Below are 18,707 nucleotides of genomic sequence, written 5' to 3'. Positions count from 1 at the left end.
TTCACCTGCATGGAGAGCGCCTTTGACCGCATGTTTACTTCACAGCAAAACCTTCCAAATGCAAGCACCACACCTCAAATCAACTCCAGGCCTTTTATCTGCTTAATTGAGAATGACATAATGAAGGGATTGCCCACACCTGTCCATGAAATAGCCTTGGAGTCAATTGTCCAATTACTTTTGGTCCCTTTAAAAACAGGGTTGCACAGGTTAAGGAGCTGAAACTCCTAAACCCTTCATCCAATTTTAATGTGGATACCCTCAAATGAAAGTTGAAAGTCTGAACTTCAACTGCATCTGAATAATTTTGTTTAAAATTCATTGTGGTAATGTCTATAACCAAAATTAGAAAAATGTTGTCTCTGTCCAAAAATATATGGACCTAACTGTATGTTGAATAACATTGGTGAATGAAGTTTTGGTGCTATTAGTGTTATATTTAATATTTTGTGTGACTTCCATGAGCTTGAAGGACTGCATCCAAGCGGTTCAACAGTGATTCATACAATTTTAATGAAGTCTTCAGGAATAGCAAAGAATGCAGTCTTACATGCCTCCCAGAGTTCGTCTACATTTTTTGGTTTTGTCTTCCAAACTTCCTCTTTCATCCTACCCCAAACATGCTCAATGATGTTCATGTCTGGTGACTGAGCTGGCCAATCCTTGAGCACCTTGATCTTTTTTGCCTGGAGGAACTTTGTTGTAGAGATGGATGTATGAGATGGAGCACCATCCTGCTGCAGAATTTGACCCCTTTTTTGATTTGGAATATAAGAGGTAGCTAATACTTCTTGATATTTTAGGCTATTGATATTGCCTTCTACCTTGCAAATGTTTCGCACACCCCCAAACTGAATGTAACCCCAGACCATGATCTTTCCACCACCAAATTTAACTGTTTTCTGGGTGTATTTTGGATCCATACGGGCTCAAGTAGGTCTCCTGCAGTATTTGCGGCGGCTGTGGTATAATTCTACTGAAGATTCATCAGAGAAATCCACCTTCTGCCACTTTTCCAGCATCCATCTGTTTAGCAGGCTGTAGGACTTTGCAAATGCCACACGTTTTTTATTTGCCTTTTGTTTAGTGCTGGCTTCTGGGCACTGATTCAACCATGGAGGCCATTTCGAGACAGAATCCTACAAACTGTTCTAGTTGACACAGGGACTTGAGGTGACCAGGCCAGTTGGAGCTCTGCTGCAGTGGAAGAGGGGTTTGCTTTGGATTTTCTAACCAACAAACGTTCCTCCTGAGCAGTTGTCTTCCGGGGTCTGCCAGACCTGGGCTTGTCAAACACATCTCCAGTCTCGTCAAATCTTTTTTTAATTCTTTGTACTTGATGCTGAGACACATTAAAGGTGCCAGCCACCTCTGCAATGGATCTGGTCTTCAGCCTCTTGATAATCCAGGCTTTGGTCGTAGTGTAGATTTTTGGCATGTTGCCAGAGCTCTAGTTGCAGTTCAAGTGAAGGTCTAGGGTGCTGAGTTTCTTTTAATACACACACACACACTAATTAACCGATCATTTACTGAGCACAGGTGAGGATGTAAACTAGGATTGGGTGCATTATATGACCAGGCGACAAAACTTTTTGTCTTGCCAAAATCTGACCATTCTGTGTCCATTAACTGATCAATATTTCTGCATTGATGCCAATTTAGCTTTCAAAAGAATAATTTATACAACCAATGGATGAATTTAGCATCAGATTATAAGCTTTTATTTACATAACATGAATCAGCGACAGATCTTCTGTCCGGGAGTGTATATATGCTGCTAGTTCGAAAATCTTACCCACACATCCCTTTATAAAGGGAAATTTGACTTAATACCTCTGTTAGCATACGCCATATCCTGCTCATATACGTAGCACCCCAGAAGGTGGGCAGATCGCCTGGATACAAAATCTGTGTCTGAGGGTGAAACCACTGGCCCTTCCCCTGTGTTGCATCATTCCCAATCTGCTGTCCAGGAAGGAGGCGCTGATGCCTCCAGTCCACAGCCTGCAGTTGCACAGACACAACAGTCAGCAACCTTGTCCAGTTCGTTGTCCCAGCACAGTGTTCAGTTGTCCCTTGTCAGCATATATGTCTGTTCACAAATTTTTTGTTAGATAGGGCATACATATTCGTTAGCAATTTGCCTTGTCAGGTGCTGGACAAATACTATTGGTGACTTTTACAGGCTTCTAAATGAGACTGTCTCTTTATTAAACTGTCACTTCCCTTACATTTTCTACATTTGGGCTCTTACAAAAAAATGGTGGTTGGGGTATTGGCGAGTTTCTGTATATTTTAAGCACGTCTAAGAGACTGGGTTAATACACTCCACAGACCTATTCAGGCCGCAGCCTTACACAGTGGAAGATGGTCTTTGACACACTAAGGCCTTTACCTGAGCTCTGTAGCACTGCCTGTCACCTGAGTACTACACTCCACAATCCTCGACACTCTCTGGGACATATCCTCTAATTACTACATTGTTGCTCAAACCATGCAAAAGATACATTTTCCAGAAGAAGTGTGTAGACTTGTGCAGATTGGTCAATGGCATTCCTGTTTCTTTCCCTTGAGTAGGCTGCTTTCAAGTAAAATGAGGCTTGTACAATGTCCTGACATAGGTTTCAGGCCTGACAGACCGACTACAATCCAGGCCCTCGCTTGCATACACTGTATTCAGAATTTAATTCTAATGCTTTTGGTATCTGGTAAAATCCAATTTACTTACAATGATCATACAGCTCCGTCAACTCCTGTATTATATTCACCTTACAGCGGCTTCACCCACTATGACAGTGGTTCCATCAGGATCCAGTGGCAAAAATGAACTGTGGACCTTACAAAATGCAGGCTTCACAGCACATGGTGACCCTCTGAAAATTAAAAGCGAGGGCCGCATAATGACATTGCGGTGGACATGGTAGTGATAGCGGGCGATGCCCAAAATTCAAATGGCATGTTTGAAATGACATTGTAAAGTGATGGGGAATATGTATTCCACTATCTTGCTAACTATTTGGCATGAGGGAGGGTCCTCCCAAAAGTAGGAGTGAGAGCTCTCACAAATGTTAACGTAAAAAATAAAGCCAAAACACTCCGTGTGAACATATGATAATATATACATTTAAATATATATATTTTTGTGCGTTAAATACATGTATTTATGAAGGAAATAATGTTTCTTTGAATTTTCCCTTTAAAAAAATTTGGGGTTTGGTTTGGTAGGTCTTTTTACAAATCAATAAAACCGGTGCAATAGTCTGACATTATTCAGAAATACCATATGTGAGTCAGAAAGGCATGCAGGCATCTTCTCCTTGCTGTTCCCATTTAGTTTTTAGTATTTCCCATCCATTTCAGCTTTTTTCTCATGCCCCCAGACCTGTCCAGCACAAAAATTTTCGGCTTTCCCATTGACTTGCATTGGATTTGTTGTTTTGTGCGAATATACGGATATTAGAAATTATTCATGCCGATATTCCCGAATCTGAATATTTCACTATTCGAGCAAAACTAATCAATATGCTTTGGGGTTGTGTTGCAGCTAATGGCACGGGGAACATTTTACAGGTAGAGGGAAGAATGGATCCAATGATGTTTTAAGAAATTCTTGATGCAAACATAACATTAGCCTGCAAAAAAGCTGAAGTTGAAAAGAGTATGGCTTCTACAAATGGATAATGATACTAAAACAGACGTCAAAATCCACAGTAGTCTACCTCAAAAGGCGCAAGTTGAATGTTTTACTATGGCCCTCACAGTCCCATGGTCAGAACATCATTGAAAATCTGTGACTAGACCTCAAAATAGCAGTGCATGCAAGACAACCCAGGAATTTCACAGAACTGGAAACATTTTCCGAGGAAGAAAGGAGGAAAATCCTTCAACCAGGAATTGAAAGACACTTGGCTGGCTACCAAATGCATTTACAAAGTTTTGATGCTTTCAAAAAGGTGGTGCTACTAGGTACTAACCATCCAGGGTGCCCAAACTTTTGCTTGGGTCAATTTTTCTTTCTGTAATTTTTAAAGTGTAAAAGATGAAAATATGTACAGTATAAATAAATATAAATTAGCCTTAAATACAAAGAAAATGTGTCATCTTTAGCTTTAGGCCTTTTACAAATCATTTCAAACGATCAAACTTTTACATCCCACTGTATATATACTGTACATATTTATATGCACTTATTTATATGTATTATATATATTTTATATATACTTATTATCTTCAAATCCAACCAAGAACAACATCTGGAATGAGTTTGTATGTTCTCCCTGTGTTTGTGTGGGTTTCCTCCCACACTCCAAAGACATACTGATAGGGAATCTAGATTGTAAGCCCCATTGGGGACAGTGATGACTATGTCTGTAAAATGTTGTGGATTTAATGGTGCTGTATTAGTTAGTAAAATAAATAAAATAAATCACTGTCTACCTCATTCCTCCTGCTGTGTTTTGTCGCCCTCTTGTGTTCCACTATTTTAATTCACTTGTCTTTTTATCAATTGTAAGTTATCAGCTTAACAAAATTTATATTGATTCCGACTAGTTTTGACTGCACCATTTCTTGTAGTTTTTTTCCATATAAGTAATGGTGCACTCAGATAAAAATTAAAGAATAGATCAATTATTTATTTACATGGTGTAATGTCATCCTAGCGTGTTTCCCTGTGCCCCAACGCGTTTTGCACAGCTTTTTGAGGGGGCGTCAGAGGAGGGAACAAGTCAGGTTTATAAAGAGAAGTGAATTAGCCGTAACCAATACCTGTGCAAAACAACATTTGAGGCACCACTGTATTAGCGGTGCATGTGTTTATCATTCATTTCTGCTGTCAAAAGGCGCTTCCAACTCGTGAGCGTGCTGTGGATACATAGCACCTTCATTGCTTGTTGTTGGCTTTGTGCAGTCTGTCTCTGGTATATATAGCATACTTAGGGCTTTCTGGAGAGATGGGCAGGGGCGGAAATAACACTGATGCAACTACAGGGGCCCAAAGTATAAGGGGGCCACTTCCACCTCCAAATTAGTAAACAGCTTTTGTCACAGACACACTATTGGAATGCAAAGAGCACATACTTTATATTACGTTCTTGCGCAGGGGATCTCTTCTATCTCTGCCCCTAGATATAGCAATAGTGAAATAATTGTAGAGCTTCTGAGTTGAATTAATATACATATAAAGCAGGGGGAACATCAGAGCCTGCCAGCCATTTTAAGAGAAATTCAAACAATTTAAATTGAGAAATCTACGGTTACTTTTTACAAGCCACAAAAAGTATAATGAATAAGGGCCTGCTTATGTATCATTTACCTTAACAAAACATTTAGAGGGGACGATTCATTAAAGTGTTTATTCCAGAATTTTGGAGTAAAATTCCTTAATAAGTTGCAAAATTTTCATGGCATTTTCACTCCAGACTTGGCCACCTATGCCAATATGGAGGAACATAGTAAATATAGAAAAACTGACTGAACAGCCATCTAGTCTGAACTGGTGCATAACCAAAAAGTCTTACATAGCAAATAGATAATGGCTGCACTCAAGTTTATTGTGCTAAAGCAAGGAAATGTGCAATACATGAAATGTGAACAGCATAATGGCTTGTGAAATTTATGAAAAAACACATGAGATATTTAGCACAAAATTTGGCCAAATATTGTGAGCCCATTCACCATTGAGTGCAGCCATTATCTATTGGCTATGTAAGACTTTTTGGTTATGCACCAGTTCAGACTAGATGGCTGTTCAGTCAGTTTTTCTATATTTACTATGTATTGCTTTTTCTGACTTGAACGCCCCGCCCTTCACCATGCTGTGATTTTAACTACATCCAAAACACAGTTGGTTCTAACCTCCTCTATAAATGCAGGCTTTACCATTTTATTAGCCATAGGTAAGTGTTCACACTAGGCAGACAGGTTAGTTACCCATTCGATCTGAGATTACCTTGACGTTTGGTGAATGGGCTCACAATATTTGGCCAAATTTTGTGCTAAAAATCTCATGTGTTTTTTCATAAATTTCACAAGCCATTATGCTGTTCACATTTCATGTATTGCACATTTCCTTGCTTTAGCACAATAAACTTGAGTGCAGCCATTATCTATTTGCTATGTAAGACTTTTTGGTTATGCACCAGTTCAGACTAGATGGCTGTTCAGTCAGTTTTTCTATATTTACTATGTATTGCTTTTTCTGACTTGAACGCCCCGCCCTTCACCATGCTGTGATTTTAACTACATCCAAACACAGTTGGTTCTAACCTCCTCTATAAATGCAGGCTTTACCATTTTATTAGCCATAGGTAAGTGTTCACACTAGGCAGACAGGTTAGTTACCCATTCGATCTGAGATTACCTTGACGTTTGGTGAATGGGCTCACAATATTTGGCCAAATTTTGTGCTAAAAATCTCATGTGTTTTTTCATAAATTTCACAAGCCATTATGCTGTTCACATTTCATGTATTGCACATTTCCTTGCTTTAGCACAATAAACTTGAGTGCAGCCATTATCTATTTGCTATGTAAGACTTTTTGGTTATGCACCAGTTCAGACTAGATGGCTGTTCAGTCAGTTTTTCTATATTTACTATGTATTGCTTTTTCTGACTTGAACGCCCCGCCCTTCACCATGCTGTGATTTTAACTACATCCAAACACAGTTGGTTCTAACCTCCTCTATAAATGCAGGCTTTACCATTTTATTAGCCATAGGTAAGTGTTCACACTAGGCAGATAGGTTAGTTACCCATTCGATCTGAGATTACCTTGACGTTTGGTGAATGGGCTCACAATATTTGGCCAAATTTTGTGCTAAAAATCTCATGTGTTTTTTCATAAATTTCACAAGCCATTATGCTGTTCACATTTCATGTATTGCACATTTCCTTGCTTTAGCACAATAAACTTGAGTGCAGCCATTATCTATTTGCTATGTAAGACTTTTTGGTTATGCACCAGTTCAGACTAGATGGCTGTTCAGTTAGTTTTTCTATATTTACTATGTATTGCTTTTTCTGACTTGAACGCCCCGCCCTTCACCATGCTGTGATTTTAACTACATCCAAACACAGTTGGTTCTAACCTCCTCTATAAATGCAGGCTTTACCATTTTATTAGCCATAGGTAAGTGTTCACACTAGGCAGACAGGTTAGTTACCCATTCGATCTGAGATTACCTTGACGTTTGGTGAATGGGCTCACAATATTTGGCCAAATTTTGTGCTAAAAATCTCATGTGTTTTTTCATAAATTTCACAAGCCATTATGCTGTTCACATTTCATGTATTGCACATTTCCTTGCTTTAGCACAATAATATGGAGGAACATGCGTGAAATGGGGCGCTGCTAAGTTCACCTGTCAAATTCATGAAAAATTGTACCACTAAAGTTTGCATAACTTATGCTAGAAATGTACTCCAGTCATCCATTGCTAGAGACGCAGGGCACTTGTAACATTCACCTTATTCATTAAGTGGTGTGCGCCTCCTAATGAATTAGGTGTATTTTACTCCACTTCATTAAAGAAGCACTCCTCCCATCAAAGGTTTTATCCTCTTAATACTGTATATAGCAGTCATCATATTATATAGCACTGTGTATTTACAATTGCTCATTTTGCCTTTCTACCCCGCTAATTCATCTCTTTTCTCTACTCTATGTAGAAACAGGAAGTCTCTTGTCTCTGAATTTAACATTTCCCTCTACAGTTCCTGACCCAGCTGCTCCTTCCTGCCACCTTCCAAGGACCTTTGCAGTGAATGATGACTCATACAAGGAAAACTGACCTTCTGTTTCTACATAGAGCTTAGAAGAATTCTGCCAATCATTTTTTAATTATCTAACGCCATCTACCTAATGGAAAAGAGAAGAATGACCTGGGTAGAAAGGCAAAATGAGCAATTGTAAGTACACAGTCCTATATAATATGATGATCTCATTGTCCCAACTACATTTCCCTTGTCACCATTTTATTCAACTTCATAAACTTGCACAAATGTACAATAATAGTAATCTGCCTTTTGTCGTAGAAGTGATTATAGAAGGATTGACATTGCTTTATACAATATCAGGTTTTACCTTTGACGAAGCTGACACGTTAATAGAAAAAGACATTTTCTTCTGATAAGCAGTGCCAGCATACTTAAGGTGATACAACAGCAGTGGAGCAGTGATATATACTAATATGGTGTTAGATGAGGCAGTTGCAGTCACCGCTGGAGCACTGATAGTTGCTGAAAGAAAAAGAAGATTCAATTATATTTGGTTAATCAGGATAAATTCAATACAAACGTAACAGCTGACATATGATTCATTGCCATGGGAAAAACATGCAGTTCTTGTTTGGGCTAACTTACATGAGACTATAATCTTCTGGATGGTCTGGGAATCTGCCAACAATCATGCATTCCCAAAAATGTTCATTTTTTTATTCAGTGGCAATGTGCAGACAAAATGGCCACTGCAAGGAATTGGAAGTGCTCTGGAAAGTTTGAACTGCTCCTCCTTTGCATTTTCTCTATGGTGGGATGGAAACAGCACTGTCATAACTCTGTTGTTGGGTGTCCCTGGACCGGAGGCTCCTTCCCTGTTCCCAAAGCTAGGGGTGCCCTAGCTCGCCCTGTTCCCCAGGTTACTTCTGATGGTGAAGACGCCGGGGCCACATACATTGATTTAGCTCCTGAATCCGCTCTCAGTCTGTACCCTTCCCCCACCCAGGGAAGAGGGGAGTAGTAGTGTACTGTAATATGAACATGGATAAAGGAAAATATGAATGTATACACTAGGGCAGCACCCTATGCAGTGATGTGGCAGTGACGCAGCAAAGTTCACAGCAAAACGTCTCTTTAATGTTAAACTCAAAAAACACAGCACACGATATCCTTCGGATCGCAGCTGGAAAACAGGCTGGGCTAAGAGTATAGTGTCTTATACTTCTCAGCTTGTGACATCACTAAAGGGCTGGTTAATGATATGCATTGATCTGAGAGATATTTACGTTTCTAGAGTCTGGAGACAAAAATTCCTGAGTGAGAAGGGAGGGACAACGGGTGGCTTTACCGGATTGGTCGTCTGCAGTTTAATGCCACACCCTGCTCACACACTAGCTTCAAGTTACCCAGTGTCCCTGCTCTAGGCTTTGCCATTGGGGGAGGAATGCAGAGGGAGGGAGAAAGGGGAAAAGAACAAGGGGGGTCGCAGCTGCATTGTGAGTGTGGGTGTAGGAAGCCATGTCCTTCTTAAACTAAACTCACAATATAATATGGCATTTTTGGCATTATCATGAGAGACCCCCTGAAGGAACTTATCTAGATGTGTGGTGAGCACTTTGAACCCCCAAAAACGCAGCATGTGAGCAAACCTTAACCTTATTTCACATTCTCATTTTGTAGTTAACAAAGCAATTTAACATATCAAAGATTGAATCAAACCCTAATCTTGCAGGCTGTATCACATCATAAGCAATATAAAGATCTCATCAGCTTACTGTCTCGTAAGATTTTAAATTCTTCACTTGATTTCCACGTGGAACTATCTTTTCCTTTCTTTGCTCTAACTTTGGCAAATATCTTTTCATAAACGTTCTTTTTCTTCAATAATTCTGCTGTCATATTGCACAAGTTCTTCATTTTTTCACAGTTTTTGATTCTTTGCCACTTTTCACCGTATCTGTAAGTTGATAATGCAACCATTATTTATAATCTTTTACTATACTTTTAAATACTGGTGCTTCTCACACAATTAGATTATCAAAAAGTTAAATTATTTAGGTTCTTCAACAGAAAAAGTGAAACTCATATATTATATAGAGTCATTAAAGATTGATCTATTTCATGTGTTTATTTCTGTTAATGTTGATGATGATGGCTTACAGCCAATGAAAACCCAAAAGTCATTATCTCAGAAAATTAGAATAATTTACAAAACACATCTGCAATGGCTTCCAAAGCGTTTAAAAAGGTCCCTTAGTCTGTTTCAGTAGGCTCCACAATCATAGGGAAGACTGCTGATTTGACAGATGTCCAGAAGGCAGTCACTGACACACTCCACAAGGAGGGTAAGCCACAAAAGGTCATTGCTAAAGAAGCTGGCTATTCACAGAGTGCTGTATCCAAGAATATTAATAGAAAGTTGAGTGGAAGGAAAAAGTGTGGTAGAAAAAGGTGCACAAGCAACTGGGATAACCGCAGCCTTGAAAGGATTGTTAAAGGGACTCTGTCACCTGAATTTGGAGGGAACAATTTTCAGCCATAGGGGCGGGGTTTTCGGGTGTTTGATTCACCCTTTCCTTACCCGCTGGCTGCATGCTGGCTGCAATATTGGATTGAAGTTCATTCTCTGTCCTCCATAGTACACGCCTGCACAAGGCAAGATTGCACTGCATGTAATGAAGTGCAGAGTGCCAAAGTAGATATAGGGAAGAATCTTAGCAATCACACAGGAAAATCACATAGGAACTGTGCAATGCTGAAAGATAAGTAGTAAAGTGCTATGTGCAAAAAATGTGATTCAGGGGGAGATCTTAACAAACATTACCTTAGGGTACCACACCGTCCTGTAACAGCACACACTCCCATTGGGCCTTATATATTTTAATTTACGGGTTTATTTATTGATTTTTTGATCTACTGTACATACTAAATATGTTATACATAATGTCCTGAATCGCACAGTTTGTTTATTTATATTTTTATATTTCTATGTATCACTACTACTTGTCAATATAGATATTTTTGAACTATAAGATTCAGCTTGGTTTTCCTGGTGTATCCATAATTCTGGTGGTTTGTTTTTTTCTGGTTACGAGTGGTTTCATCTTGTTTTAACACCATGGGCAATCATTGATATTATCATATAGAAATTGTAACTATTTTTATGGTTTTTTAGACTTTTATATAGTGTCCTTAGGTGATTTAACATTATCTAATATAATTGTATGTAAACAACAGCACACATAAGTGACATCCCTGAAATCTGTGTCTCAGCCCCCTCCTCATGCTGTCCTTATATTACAAAGCAATAACCTACTTCCCTTTAACACATTCCTTAGTTACATAGCCACGTTCTTTATATACGTGTCCATGCTCCCAACTCTGTGCGATCCTAGTCTCTCCATCTATACTGCTAGCTCAGCCTACTCTGTATAAGACCTTAGAATTCTGACACTTTTTTGGGACTCTGCCAAGCGAGATGATATATAAATATATTGGTTGTTTTTGGAATTATGGATTTATCATTGTTGTTACAAAGATTCCTGACTGTGAATCGTTCAGTAAAAAACGTCTTGAAGAGATTTAGGATCTACAATCTACAATTCCTAAGATGTGTGGCCTCACATATACAGCATCAAAAAATCATGAAACGTCTTCTCTAATGGTAGCAGATTGGGCTCAAGTCAGTGGAAAAAAATGCAAACCATACCATTCTCCTGAGCGCCATATATGTAAATGAGATACATACACTTTGTACTGAACCTCATATCTGCAGGTGGGTTGTCCATCACATGTTGTTTCCCAATGCAGCATTGTGCAAAAGTTTGAAGAATTGAAAAACACCTTTAAAACTTCCAACGCTGGATGTACACATGATACATCTAAGGAGAAATAACAAGAATTTATTATTTGCTGCACTTCTGCATATATCTGTTTCTACTTCTACATACTGACAGTTATTGTAAATCACAGATAAAGCTTCCATGTGAAGTAACGCCAAGGTCACACCATGATAATCGATGACATGTGAAAGATAAGTTTGCAAACATTGTACAAAAAGTCCTATATTTAAAGGGATATTCTGTTATAAGAAATTACTACCTATCCATGTACATTGCCACTCTGTTCAGACAGAGACAAAAATATCCAGTTCTGCTAGAGAAGGGTACTTTTGGTTGAACCCTCATTGATCAAGAACTTATTTCCTCTTACCTTTGGATACCTTTTTTTATATTTGGAATATATTCAGAACCATGAATGTGTGTGTTATGAGATGTTAGCAGATCTGGACCTTATACAGGGAAGGACAAACCAAATGTTATACCTGTCTGCAAACTATTTTAGAGAAAGGGGCCTCTTACTGCCTACGCATTGAGCAGAGGATTGGACTCGATGACCTATGAGGTTCCTCCCAACCCTAACGTTCTATGATTCTATGATGTTTGTTCCCAGCAGGTCAAACACGTCTCCTGAAGTCCCATAAACACGCACACTTGGATTAAGGAAGCAGTCATGGGCATTCTAAATCAATGTTTTCATCCCAACTACTGTTGCTGGGGAATATTTGAGGTCTCCCATACATTTTAGATTCTTGGCTTGTCTCCTGAGATTATTATAATCATTATGAACACAGCGAAAATAATGATCTCCTGAGATTATTATAATCATTATGAACACAGCGAAAATAATGTTTTATTTTATTTTTCATTTTGTTATATTTTACATTTATTTAACATTTTCATAGAGAAAATAAAACAACATTAGTAAGAGGAAAAACAACACACAAATTACAATTACTTCCTATATCACCAATTATAAATTACTAGTGGAAAAAATGGGACTAACGAAAATACCATTACCAGGGAAGGGGAGTGGGGTAATTTCCAAAATGGTGTTGGAGTCACAAGACTATATATGCCATGCAGAGGTGTACTTAGGGCTTTGGTTCAGTGGGTGGAGAAACTTCTGAGTGGACCCCTAAACAGGTAATCCTGATTACAAATGTGGTGGCATATCAATGCTGCAGAACATGTAAGAGATTACAGTACAGTTACTGATAGTGACTTACAGCTGACGTTCTTTCTGGTGGAGTCATTCACTTTTGCTGTGTTTTTCCATCAGGACCAGACTGACATGGCAACTTCTTCCAGCCAGGACCCGGCTGCAGAGGTTACCACAGACACATCTGACTTCTCACATTTCAGGCACCGTCCACATTAATCCCCAACCTTCACAAACTCCTTATCCTGCTGATACCCCAATGCTGAGCCGCTGCTGCCGTATGTGTCCCTATTACTGTACTCACTGTGTGGTACTGTGTGCTTTCTTATTTTCCTCCTACTGGAGCCCTAGATTCCCCTTTCATTGCACTCAAAGCATGATTTCAACAAAAGTGCCCCATAAACACTAAGATACCCCTACAGTGAATTCCCCCTCAGTATCCTCCACACGCACAGTATGATAACCCTACTGTAACTCACCCTTCAACTGTCCCAGAAAAGTATGGTGGCCGCAACACAGTATGATCCCCAAACTGTGACTTCCATAAGCACTCGATGCAGTATAATGGGCCTACATGCAGTATAATGGCCCCATATCTCTACACACTGTATAATACCCCTACACAGCTCTCCACACAGTATGATGGACCCACACACAAACCTTCACACTGTATAATTGCTTGCATACAGTATGAAGGTTCCCCCACAGCCATCCAAATATTATAGCCACCCCTCCATAGAGTATAATGCACTCTGCATAATCCTCCATATAGTATATTGCACTCCGCATAGTCCTCTACATAGTATACTGCACTCCCCATACTCCTCCAAATAGTATACTGCACTCTGCATAGTCCTCCATATAGTACAATGCACTCCTCATAGTTCTCCATATAGTATAATGTGCACCCTATTTTCCTTCAACTAGTATAATGCACCCCATAGAACTCTATATAGTATAATGCACTCCCCATAGTCATCCATATAGTATACTGTACTCCCTATAGTCTTCCATATAGTATAATGCACTCCCCATAGTCCTGTATACAGTATAATGCCCTCCCCATAGTCCTCATACTGTCATGCACCCTAGTCCTTCACACATACTGTCATGCACCCTAGTCCTTCATACAGCATTATGGCCCCCACAATGTTGTCACTGATTTAAAAAAAAGAAAAACATGCAATACTCACTCCTCGTTTTGCCACTTCTCCAGTCTCTGCAATGAGCATTCTGAAGCGCTATAGATCTCAACATAGCGGGCGTGATGATGTCACAACATGGTGCCCACTGCTCTGAGACGTGAAGTATATCGTGGCACAGCTGTGTCGGTGCTCAAGATAGGTTGCCCACACCAGTAACATATATATAATAAATAACTTGGCACTCAACTTGTGTATGGTGATGATTTTAAAGAAATAGATATTTATTACTTGGATAGCAGTCCAGCATAAACGTTTCGGTCAAATCAATAAGACCTTCCTCAGTAAACTGCTTACAAATATATAACAAAACAATAATGGGTATATAAAAAAAACAAAAAAAAAAACAAAGGATAAATTAACAAAAAGATAAATCTCACAATAATTGTGTGATATGTGACAAAATGGAAGGGAGGAGAGATGGGATAAGGATAAGGTAACATCTTTTAACATACCCGACTGCTTATATGGTGTAGAATATCGCTGGATGTAGACTGGGTCCTATATCATGGTTATGATGGACCTCCAAGGAAAAAGGGGGGAGGGTGTTTCCCTATAGTAATGAAAGGTAATTATATAATGGAGTATATGGTAAACAAGATGGGATAGTAGTAATATACTAACCGGGTAAGCTGAGCGTGTACGTCTAGCGTTCCAAATATATGGTAAGGATGGGTATGGTAAGGATATAGGCTGTAAGATAATATATGACCATGTTGGAGGAGCAGGTGTCAGAGAGTACATATATCTACATTGGAAACTGTGGAGATTCTCACCTAATATAGCCGTGCTAGAGTATGGACGCAGGTATATATGCCCGTGGTATCAGAAGATAGGGCGTTTAAGATATGTCGGCTGTAACAAAAGGTGTAAAAATACTGTCATTTATACACATAGACGTAAATAGTTCTATGTATAAATAGAAAAAAAGTCTCACCATGAAGCTGTGGAATCCTCACCAGGGAGAGGCTAAATCCCATATAAGTTGGCAATTAATTAACAGTGCGATAGCGTAAGACCTAAAAGATTGCATAATATAGTGTTATAAATGTGTATTAGTAACTGTGCCTGGACCCCAAAGGAGAGATGGCTCACCTATTGTTATAGGGCTCTTCTGAGAGTGCTCCTGGAATAGGTATGCTAATGATCCCGGCTCCTATAGTATAGCAGCGTATTAGAAAAAGTCCGTGTGAGCTACGGGGGGGAAATAGCAAAGAAACTTACCAGTGTGAGGTAGATAAAGGGTGTACATCAACGCGGTATCCGCCGCTGGTTGAATGTACAGGGGCCAGTGATCTGAGTTTAAGTAGTAGCAGGGCGGGATCGTGTTACCGCCGAAACCGGAAGTGTGTCATATATCGTGACACACACTGTCAGTATGTGGGGGTCCGCCCTGTTCCATAGGGACCTAGCAACTTGTGCGGTCACCTGATCGCTGCTCCTGAGGGATTGTGGGGGATGTAGTTCAGTAATGCCTTAGAACCGGAAGTGCGTCACTGTACCTGACGCGAACTTCCTGTTTGAAAGATGCCAGTGTTGTGGTCAAGGTTAACTGGCTAGAGCGGTCACATGATTGCTAATAAGTGCTGTATTTGGAGGCATAGATCTGTGTTTTCATGTGGAGAAGGTATGAGCTTAATATATAAATAAATGTAACAGCGTGGTTGCTGAATTTAGGGAAAACAAAATGCAGTCGGGTAGGGAGCAGAAGGATGGGAAAGTCCAAAGGTGGGGAGGGATCAAGGAGTGACTTGCGTGTCGATTATCAATAACGGCGACTCTGTAGAGAAAGACAAGTGTGTTAGTATGCATCATAAAGAATATGGCCTTAAGTCACAGAAAAAAGAGTTACAAAATCATGAATAATGATAGAATAACAACAATATCATAATAATGTCCATTTCTAGGTGAAGGCTAAGGGGTCATAGTCCCTGTTTAAGCCCCTCGGAGCAAGGGTCTGCAACTCATGAATCCAGTATGCCTCCCTCTTTTTCAGGAGGTGGATTCAATCACCCCCCCCGTCTGGGTACCGGGATATGCTCCAGGACTTGGAACCTTAATTGTGATATGGTATGACCCTTAGTGATGAAATGACTCGGGAGTGGTAATAGTAGGTTCTGACAACGAATGGTAGATTTATGCTTAGAGATGCGGGACTTAATTGGCTGGGTTGTCTCCCCGATGTATAAAAGACCACAAGGGCATTTTATGGCATAAACTACAAAAGACGAATCGCATGTCGAGTAGCATTTTATCATATATCTCTTGCCAGAGTGAGGATGATAGAAACAGTCCCCCTGGATGACATTATTGCACTGATTGCACTGTAGGCACGGAAATGTGCCGTTTTTAGGTTGACTGAGAAAGCGTTGTGTCCTGTCCTTATTTACCCCAAAATCAGCTTTGACTAAGGAATCCCGGATATTGGAGGGGCGTTTGAAACATGGTAGGAAGTGCTCCTGAAATTCAGGAATAGACGGATGGGCAGTGCGTAATATGTTCCAATGTCGTCTGATGGTATGGTGCAGAATGTTTACATATGGGTGATATACATGGACGAATGGAACTCTTTTGTTGGATAATGGGCGTGTGGTTGTAGGGGGGTTAATGGCCTCGGTCAGTAGATTGGGGGGGTAACCCCGTTCCCTGAATTTAGAGTACATCTCATCCGTCCTGGTTTTGAGGAGACTGGGTTCAGTGACTATCCTCTGTATCCTTTTAAATTGAGATCGGGGGATGGACTTTTTGGTGGCATAGGGATGTAAGCTTTGGAAATGCAAGAGACTGTTTCTATCCGTCGGTTTCGTGTAGAGGTCAGTCTTAAGATTCCCTAGTTCATCTTTGATAACCATGGTATCGAGAAAACTGACTTTTTGTGTACTACTGGTTATGGTGAAGGTAAGTCCTGGCCAGGCAGTATTCAAGGTATTAAAGAAGAGGTCCAGGGTTTGTGGTGTTCCAGTCCATAGACAAAAAACGTCATCTATGTAACGTTTCCAGAAGGGGCAGTAGGCCTGGAATAGAGGATTGGGGTATACAATTTCCTCTTCGAATAGGGCCATGTAGCTGTTAGCGTATGGTGGAGCTAAATTTGACCCCATAGCGGTGCCCTTCGTCTGGAGGAAAAAACGGTCCTCAAACATGAAGAAATTTTTTGTCAAAACTATAGTCAAAAGGTCAATACAGAGACTGATGACCTCGGAATTCAGCTGTGAACCAGTAAGTAAGTGTTTGACACTCTGGATCCCTTGTGAATGTGGGATCGAGGTATATAGGTCTTTAACGTCTAGGGAGACTAAAAGGAGGTCTTTTGGAAGAAAGCCTAGTCCCTGTAGTTGGTGCAGGAAGTCACCTGTGTCGAGGAGAAAGGAAGGTAACGTGCGAATGAGTGGAGTAAGGTTCTTTTCCAAAAAAATAGCAAGTGGGGACAATATGGACTCGGTAGAGGCCACTATAGGGCGGCCTGGGGGATGTTCAAGGTTTTTGTGCACCTTGGGCAGGATGTAAAACACCGGTGTAATGTGATGGTTTTTGGTCAGGTTCTCCCGTGTTTTATCATCAATGACACCTTTGTCTACATAGGAGACAAGAGTATTTTTTTTTTTTTTTTTTTTATATACCCATTATTGTTTTGTTATATATTTGTAATGCAGTTTACTGAGGAAGGTCTTATTGTTTTGACCGAAACGTTTATGCTGGATTGCTATCCAAGTAATAAATATCTATTTCTTTAAAATCATCACCATACACAAGTTGAGTGCCAAGTTATTTATTATATATACTGCTCTGAGACGTCAGATGGTGATGAAGAATGATTGCTTTCAATTGTATCAGCAGGACACAGATGAACTTGCGATGACGAGCGGCGCCAGCACTGAGCCACCCTGGCTCATGGGCCCCATAGCAGCCGTGTGGCCTGCCGCCACTAGCAGCAGTGCAGGGAGATCGTGTCTCCCTGCTCTGCCATAGAGTTTAACCATGTCGGCACACTAGACATCAGTTGTGGCTGAGGATGCAGTTCTTGTTGTGGTTACATCACTCAGTGTCTGAGCGGGAAGCCGCAACGTAGCCTCATCATTTTCCTCCTCCTTCACCTCCTCTGCGGAGCTACTCAGCTGAATGCCTGTGAATTCACACCAAGTGGGATCTACAACCTCATCATCATGTTCTCTGTTCTCCCACTCCTCACCCTGAGAATCAGCCTCTTCCTTTTCCTGACTTAACAGCACAGTACAGTCCACATACGCCTCAGGATCACCTCCACCCCTGGGGGTTAACTTCTGGTGGCGAGGGTCCGCATTCAGCTCAGACCCTACTTCTTGCGGTAACAGATACAACTGTAAAAGAATTTTGGGCATCGGTGTAGGTGCTTTCCTCCTCTGAGTCTGTGAATCTTTGGAGCAAACTTCCGATGCCCATGGAATAGAATGTGTGAACAGCTCTGCAAACTCAACCATCTGTGGTTTCCCACAGTCAGTTGGGCAGTTGGAGAGTTGTGATGTGGGCGAAAACAAGGATAATTGGGGTGCCACCTTTGAGGACTGTAGTGTGTGTGGTGTTAAAGGAAACCTCTGAGCAGGATTGTGCACAGTATCCTACAGATATTGTCAGGTCAACATCGTTATTTTGATTAAAATTATACCTTGGTTGATGAAATCGTCTTGTGGTTGTTGTTTAAGGCTTCTTTCACACTGGCGTCATCTGGCGGACGTCGCAATGCGTCATTTTGGTGAAAAAACGCATCCTGCAAAGTTGCCCGCAGGATGCGTTTTTTCTCCATAAACTTG

The 18,707-nt window shown here is 40.4% G+C and overlaps 1 protein-coding gene across 1 annotated transcript in view; it reads right to left on the bottom strand.

The window, feature by feature from the left end:
• Positions 1-18,707, bottom strand: part of LOC143807585 (uncharacterized) — a 138,670-nt gene that overhangs the window by 95,294 nt on the left and 24,669 nt on the right. Inside the window, exons 2-4 of the mRNA XM_077289281.1 lie at positions 11,466-11,598; positions 9,493-9,674; positions 8,085-8,239 (exon numbers count right to left, since the gene is read on the bottom strand). Of these exons, the coding sequence (XP_077145396.1) occupies positions 8,085-8,239; positions 9,493-9,674; positions 11,466-11,598 (470 nt within the window). The remainder of the gene's footprint in view (positions 1-8,084; positions 8,240-9,492; positions 9,675-11,465; positions 11,599-18,707) is intronic.

The sequence above is a fragment of the Ranitomeya variabilis genome, chromosome 2 (genome assembly GCF_051348905.1).
Source record: "Ranitomeya variabilis isolate aRanVar5 chromosome 2, aRanVar5.hap1, whole genome shotgun sequence".
NCBI lineage: Eukaryota > Metazoa > Chordata > Amphibia > Anura > Dendrobatidae > Ranitomeya > Ranitomeya variabilis.
Note: the sequence above shows the minus strand (reverse complement) of the source record. Positions and strands in the feature narration are given on the sequence as shown.